Here is a 26,068-nt window from a genome sequence, read left to right as displayed (position 1 = left end):
GAAGGTGAAATTCTTATTTTTCAAAAAAATATGATGAAATCACTCTCATTAAATTGTATGTCTCCATTACAAAACAAAAGTAATTAATGTACCTCGTATAATGCCATCTGATGTTCATAAGGACCTTCCAGTTCATCATGACTTGCCAATGGTTCATTATCACGATTTCTGTTTCCATCTTCTCCTAAAAAATAAGCAAAACATATATAGTAATACTTGTCTCAAAGAAAGTCCTATGGGACACACCATTTTGGACTGATTAAGCAGGTATTTAGGAATTTCCTATGAGACTCAATACTTTGTTCAGATTTGGCAGGTACTCAGCAAGTCCTGTGGGACATGACATTTTGTACTGGTTATGCTGGTATTCCAGCCAAATTGGAAATACAACTTTTTCTATGAAGGCATGTGTTCAGTATACAAAGGTAGAATAACTTTCCTGAATACCTGCCTTTTGAGGTTAAAGTGTTATAAATGCACATTTAACATCACATCATAAACTCTGTCCTACTACATGTACAACTGTCTATAAATAAATGGCGAATGTGTCCATGGGACAGAAATGATGTGCCCGCTTGCATATCATATAAAGTTATAAAGGGAAATAACTAAAGAATGGTGAAATTGACACAACCAAAATTTGTACTTAATCAGCTTTTTGTGGTAATAAGTATTGTGTATAAGTTTCATTACATTTGGTGGATGCAAGAACAATCACTAAGAGAACAGAAACAAAAAAACTAAGCAATTTTTCCATTTGTAAAGAGGCATAATTCTAGCAGGGTGATTGTGACACCACCAAAGTTTAAAAAGGGGCATAACTCAAGAACAGATGAAGTCAGATGCTAACTAATTTTGAACTTGATCTGTGTTTTGTGGTTATAAGCATTGTGCATAAGTTTCATAACATTTGGTGAAGGCATACTAAAGCAAACTTTGGGACATACAGACAAACATAAAAACATATTTCAAAAGGCATTATTCTAACATGGACCATGGAATTCCTGCAAGTTAAAACAAATAAACCAGAAAAACAATCAAAATCCAGATTGAATAACATCACAGCAGTGAGCAAGTTAACAAACAAGGTTACTGACAATATAATTATGATTCTGTTACATCATGCCTGGTTTTCATCATGATATAATATTCTTTGACAAAACATGCAAATAAAAATGTTCGTTGTTTTTGCCGATTTCTTATCTGCACTCCAGTACCACTTGGGATAAATATTGGTGAAGTTTGCATCAATCCCAAACTTGATTAGGTTGTTGTTGTAATATTTTCTGAGAAGTTTTATCGATATCATCATCACACTTGATTCATCACTTCGGTTTCTGTTCTGACAATGTAAAAGTAAATGTAACGATTCTCTGATGTATTTTGTTAAGATTATAAAACATTTCGGCACAACTTGGAAAATTGAGTTTACTAAAAGCAAATATACTGATAGCACAATCTAATCATAAAAAGTTTATGTACTTGTTTCAACTAACAGGATAGTTTTTAGGATTTATGACATCGAACTTAAGGAAACTGTCTTATAGAGAGAACAATTGAAGAGATTGTACACTAATTAAAGAGAATTGTATTGAAACAGTTCCGTAAACTGCAAATAACCTGTAAAGACTGCCATAAACTGTAACTAACCCGTAAACACACTCAAATTTACCATACACAGCAAATTCTGTGTTGGCTCTCACAAAATTAAACAGCAAGACTATAAATAATAAGTAATAATATGTTTTTTCTCACTGCATTGTCAGAAGACCCATTAGTGGCCATCTGCTGTTATCAGCTCTTTGGTTGGATTGTTGTCTCTTTGACAATATTCCCCATTTCCATTCTCAATTTTATTTGTATTTTTATGGGTTTCATATCAAACTTAAACAGCAGTGCTGCTTCTCCACTAGTATGTAAAATTACTAGCAATCAAGGACAACTCTGCTTAGATTCAAGATTTATGTGTCCTAGAAGGACTTTGTGAACAACTAGATGTGTCAAAACAACAGGAATGGCTGCTTGCACAAAAAAAATTGGAGCCAATTTTTTAGAGTGGAAAATTTCAAAGATCACAGTCATTTGATATGGCAAAAGAATCCTCAGAGCAGAACTTGTGTGAACCTGATCTGTAACTCATCCTACAAGACTCGCATATAAACTCAAAAGCTCAATAAGCGTTTTTTTAAAGAAAATCTGTCAAACTATTTTTTGTGAAATTATGAATGAGAGAAAACTATATGGCCAATCCTAAATCGGCAGTCTGAGCCATTAAAAGAATAACAATATCAAATGGAAAATCCAAAGTCAAAGACGAACTCCATGAGAAAAAAAAACAAAAAGCTAAAAGACACTGAACATTTATATGTATGATGCATGGATGCATAATAAAATCTGGCTCAGCTAAAAAAATTAAAAATATATTTGTAAACATATGTGTGATAAGTCATATTTTGAAAAAGACTTGTAACTTCAAAAACTTTTAATTGAATTATTAACAGGTCACAAATTCACAATTCCTAGAAAATGTCAATTAAATGTTTATGTCTACAGCCCATTAATAATAGTTAATTATACAATTGTAACTTAACATTACAGATGATAATCAAGTAAAAGAAATGTTGTTTAAAAACGTATATCCCATCATGCATCAGTCCCTTGACCTCTTAAAAACTCTGTTAACATAGCTACCATTAATCAAGATAATTAAATCAAAATGACCAATAATGACCTATTGATGGCTGCTTAATGTCCAGCTGAAAATTGCTTACTCAGGACAATAACATATTGACCCATTATGAATAAACCCTGTTTTGTACTATATACAGATTTAGAGAAAAATTCAGAACTTCATAAAGAGAAGGCATTCTACAGAAAACCATACTACTAGTACTAAACCCAGAGTTCCTTGACTTATAAGATATAATGACAAGCAAACATCTTTTTATTGGTGTGAAGTAATTTGGTCACACACTTGAAAGTTGCATCCAAAAAAAAAGACATTTAAAAAAAAGTTTTATTAAGGGACATAACTCCCCTCAAGAAGCTTTTAATCAAAGTAGAATAAAATGACTATATAAAATTTAACAAGTATTGGTGGTAAGGCGTGTGAAAAGTTACATTTATAAATTAAACCTATTACAGAGATATTATTGACTGAAACTTCTACGATGCAGCCAGTCCTGAAATAAAACACAGGGTATAAGTTTTGGACAACTGACTTACAGATTGGGTTGTATGTCCATTGAAACATTAAAAACAAAACTGAGCTAATTGCAGGTAAACAGAAATGTAAAATCTTTATTTGAAATAATGATAATATTCATTTTAGTAATCATTTTATATTAATATTCTCAAATAAGGTACTGCGTACATTTCAAAGGAAATAACAATTTTCAAATTTGTACTTCTGACATTAAATATTTAGCGTACAAATGTTTCAAGATCTTATTAGGAGATCACTTTCTTCATCGATTTGAAGGATGCTTTATATATCAATGTCTTAATTAAAGTCAACAATGTAATAAAATGTTAATGAATCACAGATAAATATAATTGAAATCTCATTTGTCAAGTGTATTTTTGGGGGAAATGTTATAAAACTTTTAAGTTTCTAGAAGTTAAATAGATACTGGTAATCAAATACGGATAGTAGTTTATAGATTGGTGGGATATTCCATTGAAATAACAATATAGTTTCCCATGCTCTGGGTCCATAAAATACTGAAATTCAGCATTATTTCTTGGTTAATTACTACATCATACTTATGAATCTCAAAATAATTTATCACAAAGTAAAAACACTAAAAGACAATTTCTCACATGCTAGAAGTCAGATGAAGTCGAGAAACTAAATTCAATTTCCTTTCTTGATTACTTCTTCATATACTTGAATTATGAACATTTCTTGGTTCTCAAGGGAAAATACTATGAAATGGTGAAAGCTAGCTTCCATGGGATATGATTTCATATACATTTAAACCATAACCTTTTTTTCCCTTGTAAGTTTAATTAAGCAATTAATGTCACACTTTTATGTAGTGTCTTTATTTTAAAATATTGCCTTTATTATTAATAATTGTATGTTTGTTGGTGATTAGACCACTTTTAGCAACCTTGGCAACATCATGCCACTCATTTTAGGTGACTGCCAGAGTTCTTTGCAAGGCAAACCAATCTTAGGAAGAACAACAAGAGGCTCTCAAGAGCCTGAATCGCTCACCTTAAATTTTTTGCTTAAATCTTCCATCAATGATTATTTTGGGTTTTCAATTTATATAAATGGTTCTTCCATTCTGTCATATATCTTCTTCAAAAGCAAAAACAAGAGTGGACACACTGAAATGTCTCGTTTGTCTCGTGTTCATAATATAATTTATGATGAAAGTATAAAAAAACATTGTATACCCCAAGCGTTACATTATTGCTGTTTACAGTTTATCTACATCTATAATTATATTCAAGACAAAAACCAAAAACAGCAAAATTTCCTTAAAATTACCAATTCAGGGGCGGCAACCTAACAACAGGTTGTCCGATTCATCTGAAAATTTCAGGGCAGATAGATTTTGACCTGATAAACAATTTTACTCCCATGTCAGATTTGCTCTAAATGCTTTGGTTTTTGAGTTATAAGCCAAAAACTGATTTTACCCCTATGTTTTATTTTTAGCCATGGTGGCCATCTTGGTTGGTTGGCCGGGTCACCGGACACAATTTTTAAACTAGTTACCCCAATGATGATTGTTGCCAAGTTTGGTTCAATTTGGCCCAGTAGTTTCAGAGGAGAAGATTTTTGTAAAAGATAACTAAGATTTACGGAAAATGGTTAAAAATTGACTATAAAGGGCTTTAACTCCTAAAGGGGTCAACTGACCATTTCGGTCATGTTGACTTATTTGTAAATCTTACTTTGCTGAACATTGTTGCTGTTTACAGTTTATCTGTATTTATAATAATATTCATGATAATAACCAAAAACAGCAAAATTTCCTTAAAATTACCAATTCAGGGGCAGCAACCTAACAACGGGTTGTCCAATTCATCTGAAAATTTCAGGGCAGATAGATCTTGACCTGATAAACAACTTTACCCCCATGTCAGATTTGCTCTAAATGCTTTGGTTTTTGAGTTATAAGCTAAAAATTGCATTTTACCCCTATGTTCTATTTTTAGCCATGGTGGCCATGTTTTTTGATGAAATGGGAATTAAAACACAAAATTTATTCTAGATACCCTAGGAATCAATCAGATGAAGTTTGGTTTAAATTGGTTCAGTTGTTTCAGAGGAGAAGATCTTTGAAATAGTTTACGACGGACGGACGACGACGACGGACGGACGACGACGGACGGACGACGACGGACGCCAAGTGATGGCAAAAGCTCACATTTCCTTTTGGAAAGGTGAGCTAAAAATATGTCCATAGTACACGGATGCCCCACCCACACTATCATTTTCTATGTTCAGTGGACTGTGAAATTGGGGGTCAAAACTCTAATTTGGCATTAAAATTAGAAAGGTTCTATCATAGGAAACATGTGTACTAAGTTTCAAGTTGATTAGACTTCAACTTCATCAAAAACTACCTGGACCAAAAAATTTTACCTGAAGAGGGACAGACGGACGGACGGATGGATGGACGAACGAACAGACACACAGACCAGAAAACATAATGCCAATCAATGGTGCTTGAAAACTGGTAATCATTGTCGATTAAGAACTGAGTCAAGCACAACCATGAGCTGGTTTGAACTCACAACATCTGAGTTGACAGACTACTAATGAAGATTCTGAGTTGCCAATCATTTTTTTATAAAAGGTGAGGGGGGTCATTTGGAATGGAACAGGTTAAAAGTCTGCATTATATATAAATGTAACTCTAAATAGGTGGCCTGTGCACCTTACCTCCCTTCCCCAATAAATTTCCTCGAAAATGTACTACCTAGACCACTTAGCAACAGAGGCACCTCAATTCTTTATTATCATCTCCTTTTATCAATTCAATCTTCTATAACCAAAAATTAATTAGAAGAATAGAATTGTTGATGTAAATTTCTATTTTATACTTATTGATAAGGTCAAAAATCATTTCAGTTTAGTTTTATATTGTTGTTAATGTACTTTTTATTCAACAAATGTTTGATGCTTTATTAATTTTGAATAATGAAATAAAGTTGATAAAAATGCCCTTAATTTTGATAAAATCTGCTTTTATATAAATCAGTGAACTGAAATGCTATCTCTTTGTACCTAATCAATTAATTTTCTTTCCTCTTTTTTTTAAAATACAAACAGAATATTTGCTTCTATTTGTTTTCTCGTTAATATAATGTACATTCAATTTTGGGCGATTTCCAAATGATGATTTTTGTATGTAGAGAAAGAAGATAATGTTTTGTCGGATTGAATGATAAATAAAACAGAAAAATCAAGCACTGGTTTCATAATGCTTAATTAATTTTAGTTTTTTGTCTGCAAACATTTCCAGATGGGTAATTTTCTATGATTTCTAAAAGCTCTTTTTAATATCAAACACTGATCATTTTTGTATGTTTAGTTACGCTATGCAATTTCAGTTTATCAAATATCAAAATTGATTATATAATAATACCTAATGCTTTCCCTTAATAAAGTCTTATACCTCTAAAGTAGCAGGTAGCCACATATAAATTATGATGATTTTTCATATTAAAAAGAGTTTGAAAATTGAAAAAAAATAAAATATTTTGATTCCTGCTGGTTATTTATGGCGAACAATAAAATGCTAACAAACACAAAATTCTTTTTAATTTTTTATCAAACGATTTATTTTTTAAATAGTATCACATTGCCAGTGAATCAAAGTTTATGTAAATGGAATTTTACATTGCTTGAAAATATACCGAACAGATAAAATAGATGAAAAACAGCAATAATAACAATTTTCACAATATATAAGTCTGAGTCTTCTTGTGTCAAGTTTGTGCTGAGATTTTGTGTCATAAATAAGAACATCAAAATTCTTTCTTTCTACATAAATAAGATGTGTGAGTGCCAATGAGACGTCTCTCATTCCAATATAAATGGGTTCATTATTATTAATCAGTACTAAATTTTGTTGGTTTTCATTATATATCAACCACACCAGAACAAAATTTTCTATACATTACAACTTGTAAAGTGGGTCTCATTGGGGTCTAAGCGTGACGCGGGATTGCAGTTTTTTTGTAAGTGTGACAAGTGAAAGTCAAATTATTGTGCTGGGAAAAAATGAGAATTGCTTAGGTACATAGTGTAAGCGGGATACGGGAATCTGACAAAACAGTAAGCGGGATCCGGGATCAGAACCCCCCAATGAGACCCCCTGTAAACAGAATTTGACAAACTACATAATCAAATATCCAAATTTACAGCACATTGACAGGGTTGCTCTCTTCATATGTTATGTGGACAGTTTCCCTGTGTTTGTGGTGTATACTCTATCTCTCTGTAAAGGCATGTTTTATCACAAGTTTTGAGATACTTCATCTTTTTGTTTGTAGAAACTGATATGCAGTAAATTGCACTGATATTTAAAACTAAAAATAAAAATATATATTTTTTTGTAATAAATCTTGCTTTTCGTTTGATCTTAATACAAAAACTGTGAAAACTGACTCCAAGTAAAACTCAGTTGGCCAAGATCTATATTTCATTTCTACACTTGTTTGAAATTTGCAATTTTTCTTCCTAAAAATTTGTGATCCAATTTCTTATTTTTTGTTTAAAAAGCAAATTTTCAGAACATGATTTACTATGATAGCACTAAAGTATCTCAATGAAAGTTTCTGCGTCCCTATGGTATGCTGACAGCATCTCTAAAACAACCAAAATTAATTATTAAGTTTCTGTGGAAATGGAAAGTGCTAAAAGTAATTCACATAAAAAACAAGTTAGGCAAAAAATCAATTTGTCAGGGAAATTATACTGGTATAAAGTCTAAAAGTAACTTCACGTTCTGATTTAATATTTGAAATCGCCTGCATTGGGGTAATTAAAGGTAATTTTTTGTCCATCAATATATATAGCATCTTTTATATCTATGTTGTAATATACAGAGTGGCAAAATAATGCATCACTACTAATAATATGACATCAAAAAATAATCAACTGTTGTAATGACGTCTATATATATATTTCTATGAGCAACCACAAGACATGCGATGAGGTTCCTGTTTAAGCTTTTGTTTACACAAAAATTTGTTCTTTAATGAAAAAAAACAAAAACTGTGTTAACGTACAGCATTATGGTCCAATAAGGCAACTACCTACCAACGGACACGAATGTAAGGAAACTAATAGGTCACAATGATGAAGCCTTTATCAATGAGCAAAACTAATACTGGTAGTATATGCTATAAAAAGACCTGGCATTTCAAACCAGGCAATCAATAACCTAAAGCAATAAATGGACAAGAGTGCACACACTGAAATGTCTCGCCTTCTTTACTAATCATTGATATTATGTTGATAGTCCTAAGTATAAAGCTTTATTACAACTGTCGCATAAACTTAACATTAACCAAGATAGCTAAGCAAAGACCAATGAACCATGAAAATGAGGTCAAGGTCAGATGAACCATGCCAGGCAGACATGTACAGCTAACAAAGCTTCCATACAACAAATATAGTTGACCTATTACTTATAGTTTAAGAAAAATAGACCAAAACACAAAAACTTAACACTGTGCAATGAACCGTGCAATTGAGGTCATGGTCAAATAAAACCTGCAGGACTGACATATAGATCATAATATATTTCCATACACCAAATATAGTTGACCTTTGGCATATAATATTAGATAAAAAGACCAAAACTTAAAAACTTAACTTTGACCACTGAACCATGAAAATGAGGTCAAGGTAAGATGACATCTGCGCGCTAGACATGTACACCTTACAATCATTCCATACAACAAATATAGTAGACCTATTGCATAAAGTATGAAAAAAAACAGACCAAAACACAAAAACTTAACTATACCTGGTACCCACTGAAGCATGAAAATGAGGTCAAGGTCAGATGACACCTGCCAGTTGGACATGTACACCTTCCAGTCCTTCCATACACCAAATATACTAGCCCTATTGCTTATAGTATCTGAGATATGGACTTGACCACCAAAACTTAACCTTGTTCACTGATGAAACGAGGTCGAGGTCAAGTGAAAACTGTCTGACAGGCATGAGGACTTTGCAAGGTACACACATACCAAATATAGTTATCCTATTACTTATAATAAGAGAGAATTCAACATTAAAAAAATTCTGAACTTTTTTTCAAGTGGTCACTGAACCATGAAAATGAGGTCAAGGACATTGGACATGTGACTCAGACGGAAACTTCCTAACATGAGGCATCTATTTACAAAGTATGAAGCATCCAGGTCTTTCACCTTCTAAAATATAAACCTTTTAAGAAGTTAGCTAACACTGCCGCCGTAGCCGCCGCCGCCGGATCACTATCCCTATGTCAAGCTTTCTGCAACAAAAGTTGCAGGCTCGACAAAAACAAATATGCAGACAGCAAACAAAGACAACCACTGAATTACAGATTCCAGCATTGGAATGAGCACATAAATAATGTACCATGGTTAAACATGTTTGTAAGCATGATTACTCCGACCCTCCCATAACCTGTGACTAACTTTTGTTAGTGTAGTCTGTTGCACTGATCGTTATTTTTGGTAATTTCTGCTGTTGTATGATTGCAAATGAGACCCACCAAAGTTCAAATTAAGTGGATGAAAGCAAATATAGACAACTGTACAGCCTTCAACTATGAGAAAAATCCACAGCTATAATTATAACCGGCTTTAAAAGGTAATGACATGAAAAATATGAAACAATTAAAACATGATAACCAGAGTAGTAATTCATATTAACAAAACAGTCCACAAAAAACATGTATTACAGCTGACAGGAACCAACAACAAACCACTGAACTACAGGATATGTTTTCCTATGAATTTTTAGTTAGTGATCAATAAAACATTTGAGTATAAGTTCAGTTGTTAATATTAAGTTCTGGAGTATGTAATTTGCTCAGTCAGCTACATAAAGAACCTGGCTTCTGCTAAAAACAGCAAAAGGTTTATAGTACCTGGCAATTGTCAGTACATACATTTTTTTGTACTTTGCTTTAATGGTCAGTTATGTCCAAATATTACATTTCTTTTTATTTTTTATTTTGGGGCGGGTGTGGAGTCATTTAAATCATATTTATATTTTCTCTGAAATTTTTTTTATTACATGGCAACATTTTAAAAATTCAAATTGAGTTTGTTTCTGATAAGCATAAAATATTTTGCTTTCCAAAAAACCCAAATCAAATTGACCTCTGAAATTAGATCATAAATCATGTCTATAGACTAAGTAAATATGGCGTCCTACTTTTCATCCCTTTCCCAGTATCAAAGAGAAATCTTTCCGAGAAGCATTGCACATTTGATGCTAATTAAATATAAAGCATTTTAGGAATTTATCAATCAGAAATCAAAGACCATTTTGCTGTAATATATAAGGCACTCCAGTGTTAATGAACTGATCCTAAGCGGTAATTGTTTTATCTGAAAGCACAATATCATTAGTTGATATCTATAATAAACATGTCTCTCTACTTTTGGTTTTGTTTCCATGCGCAGCAATATCATTGATCACAGAATTAGCTGATTTCCCTTAATATGGACACATTAGGATATCTGAGGAAAGAGTCTCAGTCTGTCTATAATAATAACACTATGAAGAATGGAACCTTAATTCAAACAAATTTGACTGTAAACAAACAGGATTTTCATTCTGTTGAATATTAAACAAAATGTCAGGTAAATAATGTCAATGAGAGGGAAACCCAACCCCAATAAAACCAAAATAAGAGTCAGATAAGCACACTTTGTAAAAGATATGACATTTCAATATGTATATTTTTACCACCATTGCAGTCAGTCTTATAGTCTTTTGTTAAACCAACTTTCAAGGGCAATAACTCCTTTTAATAATCAATTGACAATTCCTGCAAAGTTGACACATTTGTAGATCTTTATTTTGCTGAAGACTTATTCTTATTTCTATTTCTAATTATCTAATATATATAGGTCTGCAAATAACACAAAAATGTATAAAATAATCATTCAAGGGCAATGTCTTCTATATATCTCAGTTCTATATAGGTACAGATCATTTGATCATCAACAAAATTTACATCTCCAATAATAATTTATTTGTTTTGATTGGCCCACGTGCTTGCTTATCCAGCATTTAATTTAAACAGAAATATACAGTTTCCTATTTATAAACTAAAGCAAAACAACATAAACGCAGTCAAAACTATTACAGCACTCAAATAGACCTTCTTCAATAATGCCCACATTTACTGAAAGCTAGTAATTATTCTTAATCTGCTGAAAAAGCATGAAAAACAGATACTTGAGATGAACTTTTGACCTCAATTTTGGTCAATTTAAAAATTCTGTCAGACTCCCTTATCTGAGTGAAGTAAACTGAAGCACTTCTTACCATACTCAACAAGAAGGACTTGAAATTTGTTGTACGGTTTAGCCATCTAATTATCTGGATGAACTTGTTATAATTATTTAATCAAGTACATCAAATAAATATCTATGTTTGATAACATTTGATTACATATCTCCCTGGCTGAGATTTTAGATAGATTTGTAGTCAACAAATCCAAATCAAAACACTTGTTAGAGTGGATCTAATCTGGAGGAAGTACATACTTTTTTTTTCTTCAAAAATACATCTTTAATTAAGCTTGAAGTGTGAAATACTTGTACATCTTCTGCTAATAATTTCATTAAAATAAATATAAAAGTGCTACGTTTATCAATAAATGATTAAGGCAGCAACCATTTGATTTTCTGGGGGGGGGGGGGGGGGGGGGGCTATGTTTTTTTTTGGAAAAAAAAGTTTGTTTCCATGTTTTGGTGAAAAAAATAATTTGTTTTGGACCCTGAGTAAAAAAAATGTTTGTTTCACCCTCAGCTGCCACTATATGTAATGCTAAAATTGAAAGAAAAAAATTGTCTTCGGTTTGTCGCTAAAAAAATAGATTGTTCTTCGCCGAAGGCGAAAAAAAAAGTTTGCACAGAAAAAAAAACCATAGCCCCCCCCAGAAAATCAAATGGTTGCTGCCTAACCTTAAAGCATATTCTCAAACATAAAATGAAAGTTGTATAACTTCCAATTGTACATGTGATCGGAGTTTTTCCAACTACTTTCATCTACTTTTGGAAATTACCAGTACCAGTAGATGTTCCAAAAGAAACTGCATTGAATCTAAAGGCTTAAAGAACCCTATAGCTAGATTAGCTTGTAACCTGATTCACTTGTTTTTCATACTATAATGATAATAAATTCAAAACTTGACTTCAAACGTTTCGATATTAAAACAGTTTGATGTTAAAATTTACTTCAAGTTTAATAGGCAGAAAAAATAAAACATTTGTGACCTTAAGTTCATTTTTCTTATTTTTGCTGCCTGGTACCCCCTCCTGATCAGGATTCTTATGAACTATATTACAGGTGCTTAAAGTGGAGCAGGATCTGCTGTCGTACCTTTCCAGAGCACCTGAGTTTACTCCTGGTTTTTGATGGGGTTCGTGTTACTCAATCTTCTTCTTCTTCTTCCGAATACGGGAGTAGACTCCTAGGTAGGAGTGTAAAACTTTAGTTTTCTGTAGAGAGTTTTTGTTGTCTGCCTTTCTGTCATTTAATTTGGTCTTGTCGGCAGTTGTCTGCATGCTTCTAAATTTTTTTATTGGCTCTTAGTATCTTTTCACCATTATGCATGAGTTATGATAAGTATTAGGTCACAGATCAGCTCTTGGGTACAAGGTGGCCTACAATCACCACTTAAATAAATTTCTTTAAAAGCTCTGACCTATATTCTAAGCTTCATTGACGATGTGAAGTTTTAAGATATAATATTTTAGTCTCTGATTCTTTTCAAATTTTGGTCTATATGAACATTTTTAAGGATGCATCAATGGAAGTATAACGACCTCTAGTCAAAAGTCACCCTTACATACATTTCATGGAAATTTGATTAAATTTATGTACATTTTAATAAGCTATAGATATTTAAAGAAATGGGAAAGATACCAAAGTTACATTCAAACTCATAAATCAAAACAAAGTAACAAGGCTATGGCAAAAAAACAAAATAGGAAAAGACGAACAATAAAAGGGTATTTAAATGCATTCAATGGTTGATGACAGCTTGAATCCCACTAAATGCAGTCATTTTATTTTTCATTTTTTGCATCATAACATAGTGATGATCATAAGCATTGTTTAGAAATTAATTAGGAGAATTACTGATGATCTTGTAACTTGTGATTACCTATATGTTTCTTTTATTCCATCTACGACCACAAGTGCAAAGTAATTTGCCATAGCACAGACTGAAATTATCTTCTTAATGCAGTATTTTATGATAACCTGTCTTTTAATATATATATATGTCAGCAAATAATTCTATTTTCAGACTCAGGCATCATGTCCTAGTCAGATTTCAATTCCAATAAACGATTTTCTGAGATGACTTATTTTTACAAGAATGCTAGATTTAATTTTTTTTATACCTTAATTCTTTTTTGACAATGTATATTTCACTTGGCAGACTAGGGGGTTCTAGAGTAACTATATTGTTTTATCCCAAAATATTGATTCAATTATAAATGTTTCATTTGTGAATTTCTAATGCAAATACAATAAATCGAAAGTCTTGACAATGAAAAGGAAGTAAAAACCTACCATTTTGATCTGCTGAATCTTTTTTATCTGTTTTATTATTCAGAGGTTGTTTTTCATCATCTAAATCTATATCCACTATCACAGGAGTCACCTCAAAACATTTTTTTTCTGTCACAATATTTATCATAGGAATGCCATTTTGGGGATCGTCAATATTTTTCCCCTCCACCTGTATTACAGGTATCTCGTGGTATTGGGTTGTATCCTCTTTCACCATTATGCTAACACGTTAAAAGGGAGCTAAGTTCCTCACCTTTTTGGAATGTACATACAAGGAAGTTTTAAAATCAAAATTTCTCAATATTCTTTCCTATATACATAGTTTTTAAACTGCCAATCACGAACAGAATGAAATAGAATACCCTCCTTCGATAGAAATTTCCTCTAAAGAATTTAAATCCAACCACCATATGATCTACTCCAAAAAGGTATCATAAAGAAAATAAATTCTAAAATCTTTTCTCAGTATTTAAATATTTACTATTCAATATCCATGTGCATTTAAAAAGTGTTCATAAACCCAAACATATGGAAAAGTGTACATCTCATACTGTCTGTCTGATTTTCACTGATCCATACCTCACAAGCTATCTATCTCTAATTGTTTTCCAACAGATCTGATAAAATCACTTATTACCATTGATCATCCTTGACAAAACTCCTGATCATCCGTAAAATGATGAAAATCATAAGAAAAAAAGTCAAAACTCAATAGATTGGCATTAATCCTAATAAACAATGCATATTCCACCTAAGGGGGTTAATAAGTTACATCTGGTACCCCCTGCACAGAGTACTCTTGTTAGATAAAAGTTCCTTTAAAACACTTTGATGTTCAATATTATAATTACTCATATGACTAGATTACAATCTATCAGAATCTATATATAGAATATATTTTCATTCAGACAAATAAAACACAAAAATAAATACGCATATCAATAACTGATGTTTAAAGTAGCTAAAAATACAAACAAACCCTACATAAAGTTAAATAAACATCCAACGTTTATAAAATTAGAGAAAAGACAAACAAATGATAATTTGATTTTGTAGAATATATATATGGTAAAGCGTATTACATTTATTCTTCAACCTCACTTACAAATTATTTGTTTCAATTATTATCGGCAATGGACTATATGACGTTGTGGGATGAAATTCAATTCTACATTTCTCATTAAATTTGATCTCACATGCATTTGGTTCATTAAAAGTAATAATAAAGGGTCCATAGTACAGAGATAGACTATCATTTTCTATGTTCAATGGACAGTGAAATTTGGCATTAAAATAAGAAAAATCATATCATAGGGAAAATGTGTACTATGGTTTTGAGTTGATTGGACTTCAATTTCATCAAAAACTAACTTGACCAAAAACTTTAATCTTATAAAGTGGGGCAGAGGGACGAACGCTCATATGGACAGACAGACCAGAAAACATAATGTCCCTCTACTTTCGTAGGTGGGGCATAAAAAAGAAGCAGCTTCACATCATTCTACTGACTTATTTCGTTGTATTTTCTGCATAACTGAGAGTTAACTAGAAAACAAAATTAAAATAAGAACAAATGTAAAAGTTTACATATTATGTAGAAATTCTCTCAATAGAAATGTAAATGAATTATTTAAGTATGCAAATATAACTGCTTAAGAACTACATTGATTATTCCTTATAAAAGCCACAGCACCCTGTTTATCAATCCATTCAAATTAGTCAAGCATTCTAATCTGTACAAATTCTAAAATTTAGGTTCTTTTCAAATTTCCAAAATCAGTAAAACTCTTTCTCTTCTGAATTTTTATATGTTTCAAAAACTTTCCATCAATTTCATGAATATATTCAACTGTTGGGTATGCTATTCAAACCTACCAAGTAGTTTTTAACTTAAAGTGCATAAAACATTTTAAAATTCAATCTAACTTCTATCAGATTTTGTAACCTTCATTATACATTTTGTTCGAAATCTACACTCTGTTAATAATAAACAGTGAATCAGAGAAGATCAAATATTACATAAGTCAAATAGATTTGAACAGCAATAAAGCATGTGTAGAATTAATTTTCAATTCTTCAAGATTTAGTAACAGTACATTAGAGCTAAAGCTCAGTTGAGTGCTGAAAATTTGGCAAAAATTGACTGTAAATCAATGTTAGATATCAGACCTCCATTATTGATCTGTGTCGTCTGCTAAACACCTTCACGCTTTCTCAAAAATACTTGTTTTTACTTAATTATCACTTCAAATTATCTGTAAATATCAAAACTTGTCTTTTCTGCAACAATTATTATCAACACTTTGCCAATACTTGCAATGTACCAAATTAAGTCAATAAAAATACGGATATTGTTATTTAAATTCACTATTTTGAACAGTATTTGAAATAATGGAACCCATTTTCCTCTTGCAAAGCTCTGGTTCCTTGGTCCAAATTTGGCTATACTTTATACTCTAGGTCCTTTTTGGTTTCATGTGCTCTTCAATGTATTATTTAGGAAATTTGGATGGATATTCAAATATTTTGGACTCTGGCCTCTCTGAAGATGTTATTTTTTTTAAATATGCATGTGGTGCATTAAAATTAATACATTCTTTGTTATTTGAACTACTATTGAGAATATTTGTTTGTTTTGTTAGGTTGGTTTGGAAAAAAAGAGGGAGAAAATAGTACGGTAAAATAAGTAAATTGTATAACAACCTAACAATAACTACTGTTTAAATAGTTATAATACAGTCAGTCACAGTGAACCCTTATATAAATATTTGTTTTAATAAATCCAATAATTCACTTTTGTACTTAATATTTTATGAGCAATAAATGCTCAATACACAACTTAAATTGTGTGAAAAGAAAAATCTTAAGGAGGAGAAAAGCAACACAATTATCACTGCCAATTATCTGTAGAATTTAAAGAAGAATATAAACTATTTTGACTAGACATGCAATAAAATTAAAGGAAATTTCATGTTGAATTGTGTTGAACAAACACCTACTTATTAAATCAATAAAAAGCCTGATAGACAATTGTTTACCTTCACATCAATATATATAAAGTTTTCTAGTGCATATTTATTTTCATATAAACTAATGTGGTATTTCTATAATATATCTTAAAGTTTTCCAATATTTAAATAAAAGAACAGTTCTATTAATGTCCCCTGCATTAAATATTATGTCATATTTCATCTTTCCAAGGTACAAGGGCAATAACTAACAAAAGCCATTGTTTTTGTTCTTTACACCTTTTTAACGATATGTAACAGAAATGAAGGCTTCAGACCAAGAATTGTACACAATACATTGCACAGAGGACAAAAAGGACAGATGTCCTGCAACTTAGACAACTACTTGTATCAATCACAGTCCCATTGATGACCTGGATGTAGCAACTATAGTTCACCATATATACTGCTTTCATCAATTAAAAAAAACCATGAAAACCAGTTGCCTGATGTGACAAATATGACAGACACAAACCAACGACAGCCACTTAATTACAAGTTCTTAAGCTTAACTCGGGACAGGCACATGAAGAATGTGGCAGGGTTAAAATGATGTTAGACTTGGTGTATATAGTTTTCATTATTTTTATATATATTTCGGATATACATGTATCACTACCGCTTTTAGTCACCGCCCACCTTCTTCTAAAATCCTAGATTTTGAAGTACAAAAAATGTATATTGATTCAAATAAGAAAATATTTTTTGCAATTCTAATTAATTACATAAAGTTCCATATCAATTCTAGGTTGATAAGAAATTAGCCAATACCAAATCAAAATATTTGGTCAAAACAAATATGATTGATGAACTCCATAGCAAACAATTACAGATTCCCTTCTGATTCTACAAATCATTGATGGGCTACTGTCAGATTAGCCTCTATTGACGAACTTTCATCACTGATAGGTCACTGATCAATGCAAACTCAATCAAATGTTATTTGTTTCAATAAATCTAATATTTCAAACTGTGTACAATATATATTACATCAATTTCTAGTAAATATTGGTCAATTCTCTGATATTTTTGTCAGATTTGTAGCAAATCAGAACTTACCTAGTGTTATGACTGTTGTTTGTTTAACATGTTATTAATATAACGGGAGATGATAGCACTTACCAATTATATTTTAATCAAAAATGAACAATAAAGAAATGGGAAATATGAATTTACAGTCAAAAATGCTTTTACAGAATGACCAACTACTCATATAAGCTCTAGATGATTAAAACTGTAAAGAAAACATTTACTGATCAATAGTGTATAGAACAAATATAAGTTGTCTCCCTTAGTAGGAAAAATAAAAATTTCTCCAATCTGATTTTAAAATGTATTCTCCGCACTTGCTAATTTTTTAAAGCTTAGCCACTATGTGGAAAATGAGCAAATGCTGCGCTTTGATTCTTATTTATGGATTGAGGTTTTTTCAAGTAGTTATATCTATTTATATATTTTCAAGATTGTTTGTGTTTCAACTTTCAGCAACAATATAGTTATGATCATGCTGGCAAGTTTATCTTGGTGGTAAATTCAAGATAAACTGGAAATCATATATAAATAGACTTTTAACAAGTGTCACTCCAAACATTGGCTTGACAGTCCTCCCCCTCCTTTTTATATCCTAGATCAGCCTCTGCTCACTGTCTAATATATCTACACATGTATTATGTATACATGTACCTACAACTAAATATTTTTCCTCATTATTTCTAATGATAATCAGGAGTCCTGGACAGTAAGATTTCATTTTCAAAGTGCATATAAAATTTATTTGCCTCAGGGCTCAAATAGTCTGAGATACATATCTCTCTCTGCCTTCTGGTGGCATGTAATTATAAGGCACCATACAGTCCATAAAAAAAATGTCCTAGGACTATGTACAACATTTAAGTAAGATTATAATTTGTCGTAGTTCCATTCCAAACAAGAAACTTTCCATCACATACATCAGCAGCATGTGTTCATGCGAATCTCCATTCTGCAGTAAACAGTTTTCAAAAATAACATCAATTATTATCAACTAAGGTTGGGCTACATCAAATTAGAGTAATATAAATAAACAAGAAAATAACATAACAAAACAAAGCAATCAAAACAAAAATAATCAATATATCAAAACTAAGGTAAACACAAAACTTAATGTGAAACCGCTCTGAACCAGTCTCTTGTAAAAACTCTGTACTTAGCTTTTTCTGAAATACCAGTGGGTGTGTTTATACTGTATCAATTTAATTCATTTAGTCAGCTAGAATGTCAACTTTTTGATGGAATTGACATCCAACAAAGTTCTAATTTGGCAGCTACAACACTTGTTTAAAATCTTGCTCATAGAGAGAGTACAAGCCCCACTCAGAACTATGTTTGAAATTCAAATTTAACACATAGAAAAATTGGAAATAAAATATCTTTGTATGGAATCATAAACAATTGAGATGTAATAGGCTAATTAAAGTTGAGGTAATATATATGGTTTCAGAGAGGTTTCACAATGTAACTAAACTACATACACATAACCTAAAACGGTACCATATTGATTTTGAGATGAACAACGATTTGAGATCTAAGGTTAGTCAGTAAATTGAGGAAGTAATAAAAGGTGCAGTAGATCAGGTAAAAGACTACCATCTAGATTGGCTATTTTCCATTTGAGTGCTAAAAAAACACAAATCAAGTTGAAGTATCAGATCAAAGACTTTACAATGCAAACAATCATGGTACAGTTTTAGTATTTATTAGCTAGGATGGGAATGCACTTTAATTTTGAAAGAGTACTTTTGAATTTATTCAGAAGCACAATTTATTGTCTGAATGATCTTAAATTCCTAGATCTTTCAACAATTTGTGAACAATGAACACAGTACTTGTTTTATTTGAGACCCAAAAGGGTAATCCACATATTCCATTTGAGTAAGCATTGGAAAAAATTATAAATAATGTCATAAACTAGGTCATAATTTTAACATTTTCCAATAAAATAATGAACTATTTAAAGTTGTGTACAATGTAAAATTGGGACAAACTTATACATAAATTTAGACCTCTTTAATAATCCTTTTTCCATGCATAAATTTGGGTCTCACATTTTACCTTTCAAGTAAAGAAAATTACGTAAGAATCAGGTATATGATTTACTAGTACTCAAATTAATTTTTAGACTTATCAGAATTCAAGCAGCAGCTCAGAAAACAAACAGTGCTTATATTGACTTCTTACTGGCATAATGGTATGGGTTAAAATATATTCAAATACTGGTAGTAATGCATTTCCACCCTTTCTGGTGTTAGCAAATAAAAATTAAAAAGTGCATTTACCATAAATGACCTGGTACTTTCCTGGAATACAGGCAACACCAAGGATTGCAAGTGGTCACACAAAATATGAAAAAGAACAAGAGACACAAATCACTACAACAAAAGCGTGCTTGTCAAATACTACATGTGTTTATTTAAAAAGATAACTAGTAAATGAAAAATAGCATTGCTCAGTTCGGAAAGCAAAGAAGACTCTTGATATCAAGTCATAACATGATTCATTACCATGCTTTAAATGCTTTGATTGCCTGCTTAAAATTAGCACATTTTTTATCTGAATTATTAAGGATCAATTCAGCATTGGAAATATTGAAAAAAGGCAACTTGTTATTTTTTATAGTAGGATAATACATACAAAGGATATCAGCAATTACCAAAACATTTTAGAATACAACAGGGAACAACAATCATAATGACCCTGCCAAACAAATGATTAAATGTTCGGCCTTCTATAATGTATGATAGGTTTTGCTCATTATTGAAGGCTTTACAGTACGTTATATCATTTGCATATATATATACTTCATTGCCTTATTTTTAAATACAAATACATACAAGCAATAACCATGATACCTTACAACACTAGGTCAAGGTAAAAGTATTCAGTATACAGGAAACAGTTCTGAACCTGAATAAACATTACCTTCAAGTAAAGCATGCTCACATGAAGCTTGATAACAAATTTCATGCAGCTCTTATATGTAGTTCATAAAATAACAGGGCAAAAATCTTATACATTGATAATATGCGTACAAATAATACAAGTACCGGTACATGTACAATGTACATGTATTTCTAAAAGAGGAATTGAATTAAGAATGAATCATAGAAATACATGGATGACGGTATAATACTAAACCCCTAACAGGAAGGATTGTGCCTGATATTCATATGATGAAATCATAATCTTTCAATCAGTTTAATTGAAGTCTGGAGCTGGCATGTCAGTTAACTGCTAGTAGTCTGCTGTTTTTTATGTATTATTGTCATTTTGTTTATTTTCTTTGGTTACATCTTTGTTAGTCTTGTATTATTTTTAATTTTAGTTTCTCGCGTACAATTTGGAGTTTAGTATGGCATTCATTATCACTGAACTAGTATATATTTGTTAAGGGTCCAGCTGAAGGATGCTTCTGGGTGTGGGAATTTCTCGCTACATTGAAGACCTGTTGGTGACCTTCTGCTGTTGTCTTTTCTATGGTCGGGTTGTTGTCTCTTTGACACATTCCCCATTTCTATTCTCAATTTTATGGAGCATGCTCATATTATGCTTGACACCGAATTTCATAAGAAGCTCTTATTTGTAGTTTCCCAAAATTTTATAGATCAAACATTCAACAGTATCAACACAATGTTAAGCACATCTAATCAAATTAAAACAGGTAGGTTCTTTTCTGGGAAGGTGAAAATAAGCAGGACAAAAAAAGGACTTTTTGAAGATAAAACTATATAGATGTGTTCTGACATTAGTGAAGAGTTAGAAATGGAAAGTAGACTACTGGAATAAAGATCTTCTACAGTAATTCTATATCTAAATGTATTTTGTTGTTGTAGTAGGAAGCTGGTTTTGAAGCCAGATCATTGAATGTATAACAAAAACTAGTAGTCAGCAATTTCCTATTGAAACTTATATTATTCAAAGTATATAGTAAAAAAAATTCAGAAACAAGTGCCTGTCAATTAAACTTTATCATGTTTATAGAGGAAATACTTGAACTGAATATACATGTATTAATGGGAACACATTTTAAACAGTGTACAGTTTCTGCTTTGGATATTTTTTTTCAGAAGACAATTATATTAGATTCAAATTAGATTAAATTCATGCAATTGCATTGAGAATATGTTGATGCTAATTGGATTTGTTTTACATTAAAATTGTCTTCTAATCATTTAAACAATCAAAACAAACGTTAATAATAATGATTCATCCTCTATTTCCTTCATTTTTTTTCCTTGATCTTATGTGAATTCAAGGTTAATCTAATAATAATATTAAAACAACAACAGAAACTGTCTGTGTTGAACTGTACAAGATTGTGAAGGGAAAGTGCTGAAAAATTAAACTCACAATTATAGTCTGTATTCAGAATATTCCTGTCTACAACATACATATACATGTACCTTTGCATTGGATGATAGTTATTTTAAATCAGAATGGTAAAAATGTCAATACTACATTATATACATGCAAGAATATTTGGGGATAGATCACGCAATTCATAAACACTATTAAAATTTTGGTCTGTCTGTATAGACTAAAGAACCATCCTACATTTTTTTATGAAGGGTATACATGCATATGTCATGCATGTGTCACATTGCTGAAAATCATAATAAACAAGCTTGGATTTGTGCAAAGAGAGTTCCACTACAAGATTTCCTTGAATATTTTTAACACTATATTTCATCAATTGTCAGCATCAGACATGTATGAATTGTGGAATTTTGAGGATCAGTTTCAATGCATTTTAACTTTGACAGTAGTCATAAGAAAGATAATCCAATTTGATTCTCAGGTAAACAGCTTTAAATACATAGAGTATTGATCAAAACTATTAGCAAGGTTGACTCAAAACCAGTTAATACTAGTATTGACGTAGCAGGCAGTATTTTCTATGAAATACTGGCAAATACTGGTCAATTGACGTGTTCACAGACATTACCATGAAACTTATATAAATATATTACAGATATAGTGGAAAGACAGTCACTTATCTAATCATGTTAATTATTAAGTCATCATCGTATTAAAAATTCATTTTGATACAAAGGTTAAAAAAAAATATCTTTTTTTCAAAATTTTGCATCAAAATTCTATTCTTGTTGTTGTATATACATGATATATATTGATGATGAGAAGATTGTTATCATGAATTAAAGAAGTGGTTTTGATTTGCTACAGAATTTTGGACTAGCCCTCACCAAAAATGAAGAGTTCTGGACATGTTTGTAAAGTCCATAGTGTTTGCATGTATCGAATTTAAACACAATGTACAAATAAAGATGATTTATGCACCTCCTAATTATCTTATCATAATAACTGATGATAAGAAAAGAATGCACAGTTAATGTTTATGAATATCATGTGATCATGTGAAGTCAGAATGTCCTGGGTGAACAAAATTTATTATTATTTTATACAACTGTAGATGTACGTACAAAAGTATTTGTGTGAAGAAAAATATTAAATTTATTGAAAACAATACATGTACATGTAGTGCATGGGGTACAATGTTCCCATTTATTCTGCAATACTGACATTCTCTTTGCTGCTCTTTCTAAAATGTATATCATTACAGAGTTTAGCGCTGAAAGTTATCATTTAGTAATTTCTATAATTAATTCAGAACTAGCATAATGGTTCAGGGAATTTTAGAAACATAATAAAAGCTTACATTTGTAAGCACAGTCTATACATGTATCTGGTTAGATGTTGAAATTTTATGGCAAACACCTAAACCTGGGCTTTTGTATGTTCATACTTTAATTTCTAGCCGAACAGGTACACATGTCCTGTACAATGTACATACAATGTACATGTACAATGTCCTGCCAAAGTATAGCATAAGAACAACTGTGCAGCCAATTTGTTGGTACAATGTACATGTACATGTACATGTAGCAATGTTTAATTAAGACATGATACATTCAGGGTTCTCACTAAGGATTTTTGAAGGCGAGTCCAGGGACTTGTCATTTTTAGCCATGATGAGTCCAACAGCAAGAAGAAAATATTTTATTGCAATATAATTTAATATTTTAGTCTCCATTTCCTAACAGAACAATGGAATGACATTAAATTCAGATCACTTTTTAACTTTTGCTATAAAATGATGATATTTGTGTTTAACTATGTTCAGTTTATACAAAATATTTCAATCTTGATACATCTGTACATGTGGACTCACCAGTTTTGAAAATGGTGAGTCCAGACAGATTTTGATGAGTACAGGACTCATGGACTCGCTTTAGTGAGAACCCTGACAATCATGGATTAAATTTCATTAAAAAAAAAGATATTATTAGGCAATTGGAAATGACAATTCCGATTGTTTGCTTTATAAGAAAAGTATTGATTTTCATCACAAGGAATTACTTATAATGGAAAAATTTCTGGACAAATTTATTTTCATTAGCTATATAGTCTCCAGCATTTTGCATGTTTTGTAACACTTAAAACAAAAAAATTGATTGACATAGACACTCACAGTACACTCATTCTTAATAATAACAATTGATCAATGATTAACCTACATGTACACTTATTTTCAAGTATAGAATTAAAATGGAAATTTAAATAAAATCAGAATGAGGAGGAAAATTAAGGGCATAGGGTTGTAATTAGGGTACCTTCATGGCAAATAACAGTAAAAGATCTTGCCAAATGAAGTTACTTAAGGTAATTTTTGGTGATAAAATGAACACTTTCTTTATAAATGATAAAAAAAGTACAAATTATTTTTAACGAATCACTTTAATTTTTTTTCCAATAACAGATACATGTATTTGTTTCAGACCTCTGACGAATCTGTTCATAATAAGGATATCAATAAGAATCATGATAAAACTTAAATCAACCAATTTGACGTCAACAGAAATGACTGTTTGACGCCTCACGGTAAAGGGCATTCCTACCCTCATACTTAAAAGGGACTACAGACATGTAGTTTAAGTAGAGGAGGGTAGTAATGCACATTACCGTCACACGCCAAAGGTCATTTTCAGCTTCATTGTACCTTGAGCGTCAAATTTCTTAAATTTTTACCATGATTCGTCAAAATATCTGTATAGTGATTCTTTAGGTTTAGATCTAGAGGTCACAAATAATTATCGTCACCACATACACCATTATTTTTGGAAAAAATTAACGTTATTCTTCAAAATAATTCCATTTTGTTATCGTCTAAATGAAAGTGCACATTTTATCCCTCATGCACCAAACATTACTGTTCATGTCATCTGGCAAGAATTGTTACAGTTTTAATCATCATAAACGTACCCCCATCATACATTGTAGACATAGAGGTTTGCACCCACAAAGCCTAGAATATAATTCTCTGGCATAAAAAATGTGAAAAAATAACAATGAATATATATGCATCTTCTAGCATAATTTGGATGTAAGGTGGTATATATATTTTTTGTTTATTATTTTGTATCCTGTTTAATAAAAAGATGTACATGTATAAAAAAAAATAGTTGGATCTCGAGTGGTTTACGCAGATCAAAATTATAAACTTATTGTTTTAAAATGATTAAAATACCTTCTGTTATATTGAGTTGTACACTGTTAATAGGAACTGCTCCATATGATCCATTATCTTGAGTTTTTTCACCTATTCTTGATTCTTCGTCAGCTTTTGTAACTGTAAATCTTTGAGAAGCCATGATTTTATAGACTTTGACAGAGAGGAGTTGTTTTGGAAGTCGTGAAGACGATGCTGCGAGATGTACGCACCATTCCTTACACCTTCATTTTCAAAATAGCAAAACCAATCACACAGTTCCGTGTAAAGGATAACAATTATCCTGAATGTTAATTGATTGGTATTACCTCACAGCCGGCGATAAAAAGTCTGGAAGAAAAATCCCTACTTTTCAGTACTTTTAATGTATTATATGAATATTTGCGCTTATTTTTATACTATGTGTCGTGTCAATGGGATACTTAGCCACAACTTTTTCCATTCAACATTCCATATTAATAATAAACATTTATTTATAGCTGGATGTTATCATGTTTCCATTTGCGTGTCATGAAAACCGGAAGTATCAAAGAATAGATACAAGGAAAAGACAACTAGATTTCCCGCGGTAATTTCACAGGCTTTTTTTTTGTGTTTTTTTTTTTTTATGATCTTTTATTATATCTCAGTCAAATCTCATCCAAACAACCCTTATAAACATTTCTGGATCCGCCACTAGACAAAGGGAACGACCTGTTAACTTCC

The 26,068-nt window shown here is 31.2% G+C and overlaps 1 protein-coding gene across 5 annotated transcripts in view; it reads right to left on the bottom strand.

The window, feature by feature from the left end:
* LOC139525497 (solute carrier family 12 member 4-like) overlaps positions 1-25,891 on the bottom strand; it is a 73,935-nt gene extending 48,044 nt beyond the window's left edge. For 2 of the 5 annotated variants that reach the window (XM_071320876.1, XM_071320878.1), the window contains exons 1-3: positions 25,382-25,891; positions 20,115-20,135; positions 93-184 (exon numbers count right to left, since the gene is read on the bottom strand). In XM_071320876.1, the coding sequence (XP_071176977.1) occupies positions 93-184; positions 20,115-20,135; positions 25,382-25,505 (237 nt within the window). In that variant the 5' untranslated portion in view covers positions 25,506-25,891. Of the gene's footprint in view, positions 1-92; positions 185-20,114; positions 20,136-22,185; positions 22,216-25,381 lie in introns of all 5 variants that reach the window. The other 3 variants (XM_071320879.1, XM_071320880.1, XM_071320881.1) reach the window with 2 other exon arrangements.
* Positions 25,892-26,068: the final 177 nt, after the last annotated feature.

Source organism: Mytilus edulis, chromosome 5 (assembly GCF_963676685.1).
Source record: "Mytilus edulis chromosome 5, xbMytEdul2.2, whole genome shotgun sequence".
NCBI lineage: Eukaryota > Metazoa > Mollusca > Bivalvia > Mytilida > Mytilidae > Mytilus > Mytilus edulis.
Note: the sequence above shows the minus strand (reverse complement) of the source record. Positions and strands in the feature narration are given on the sequence as shown.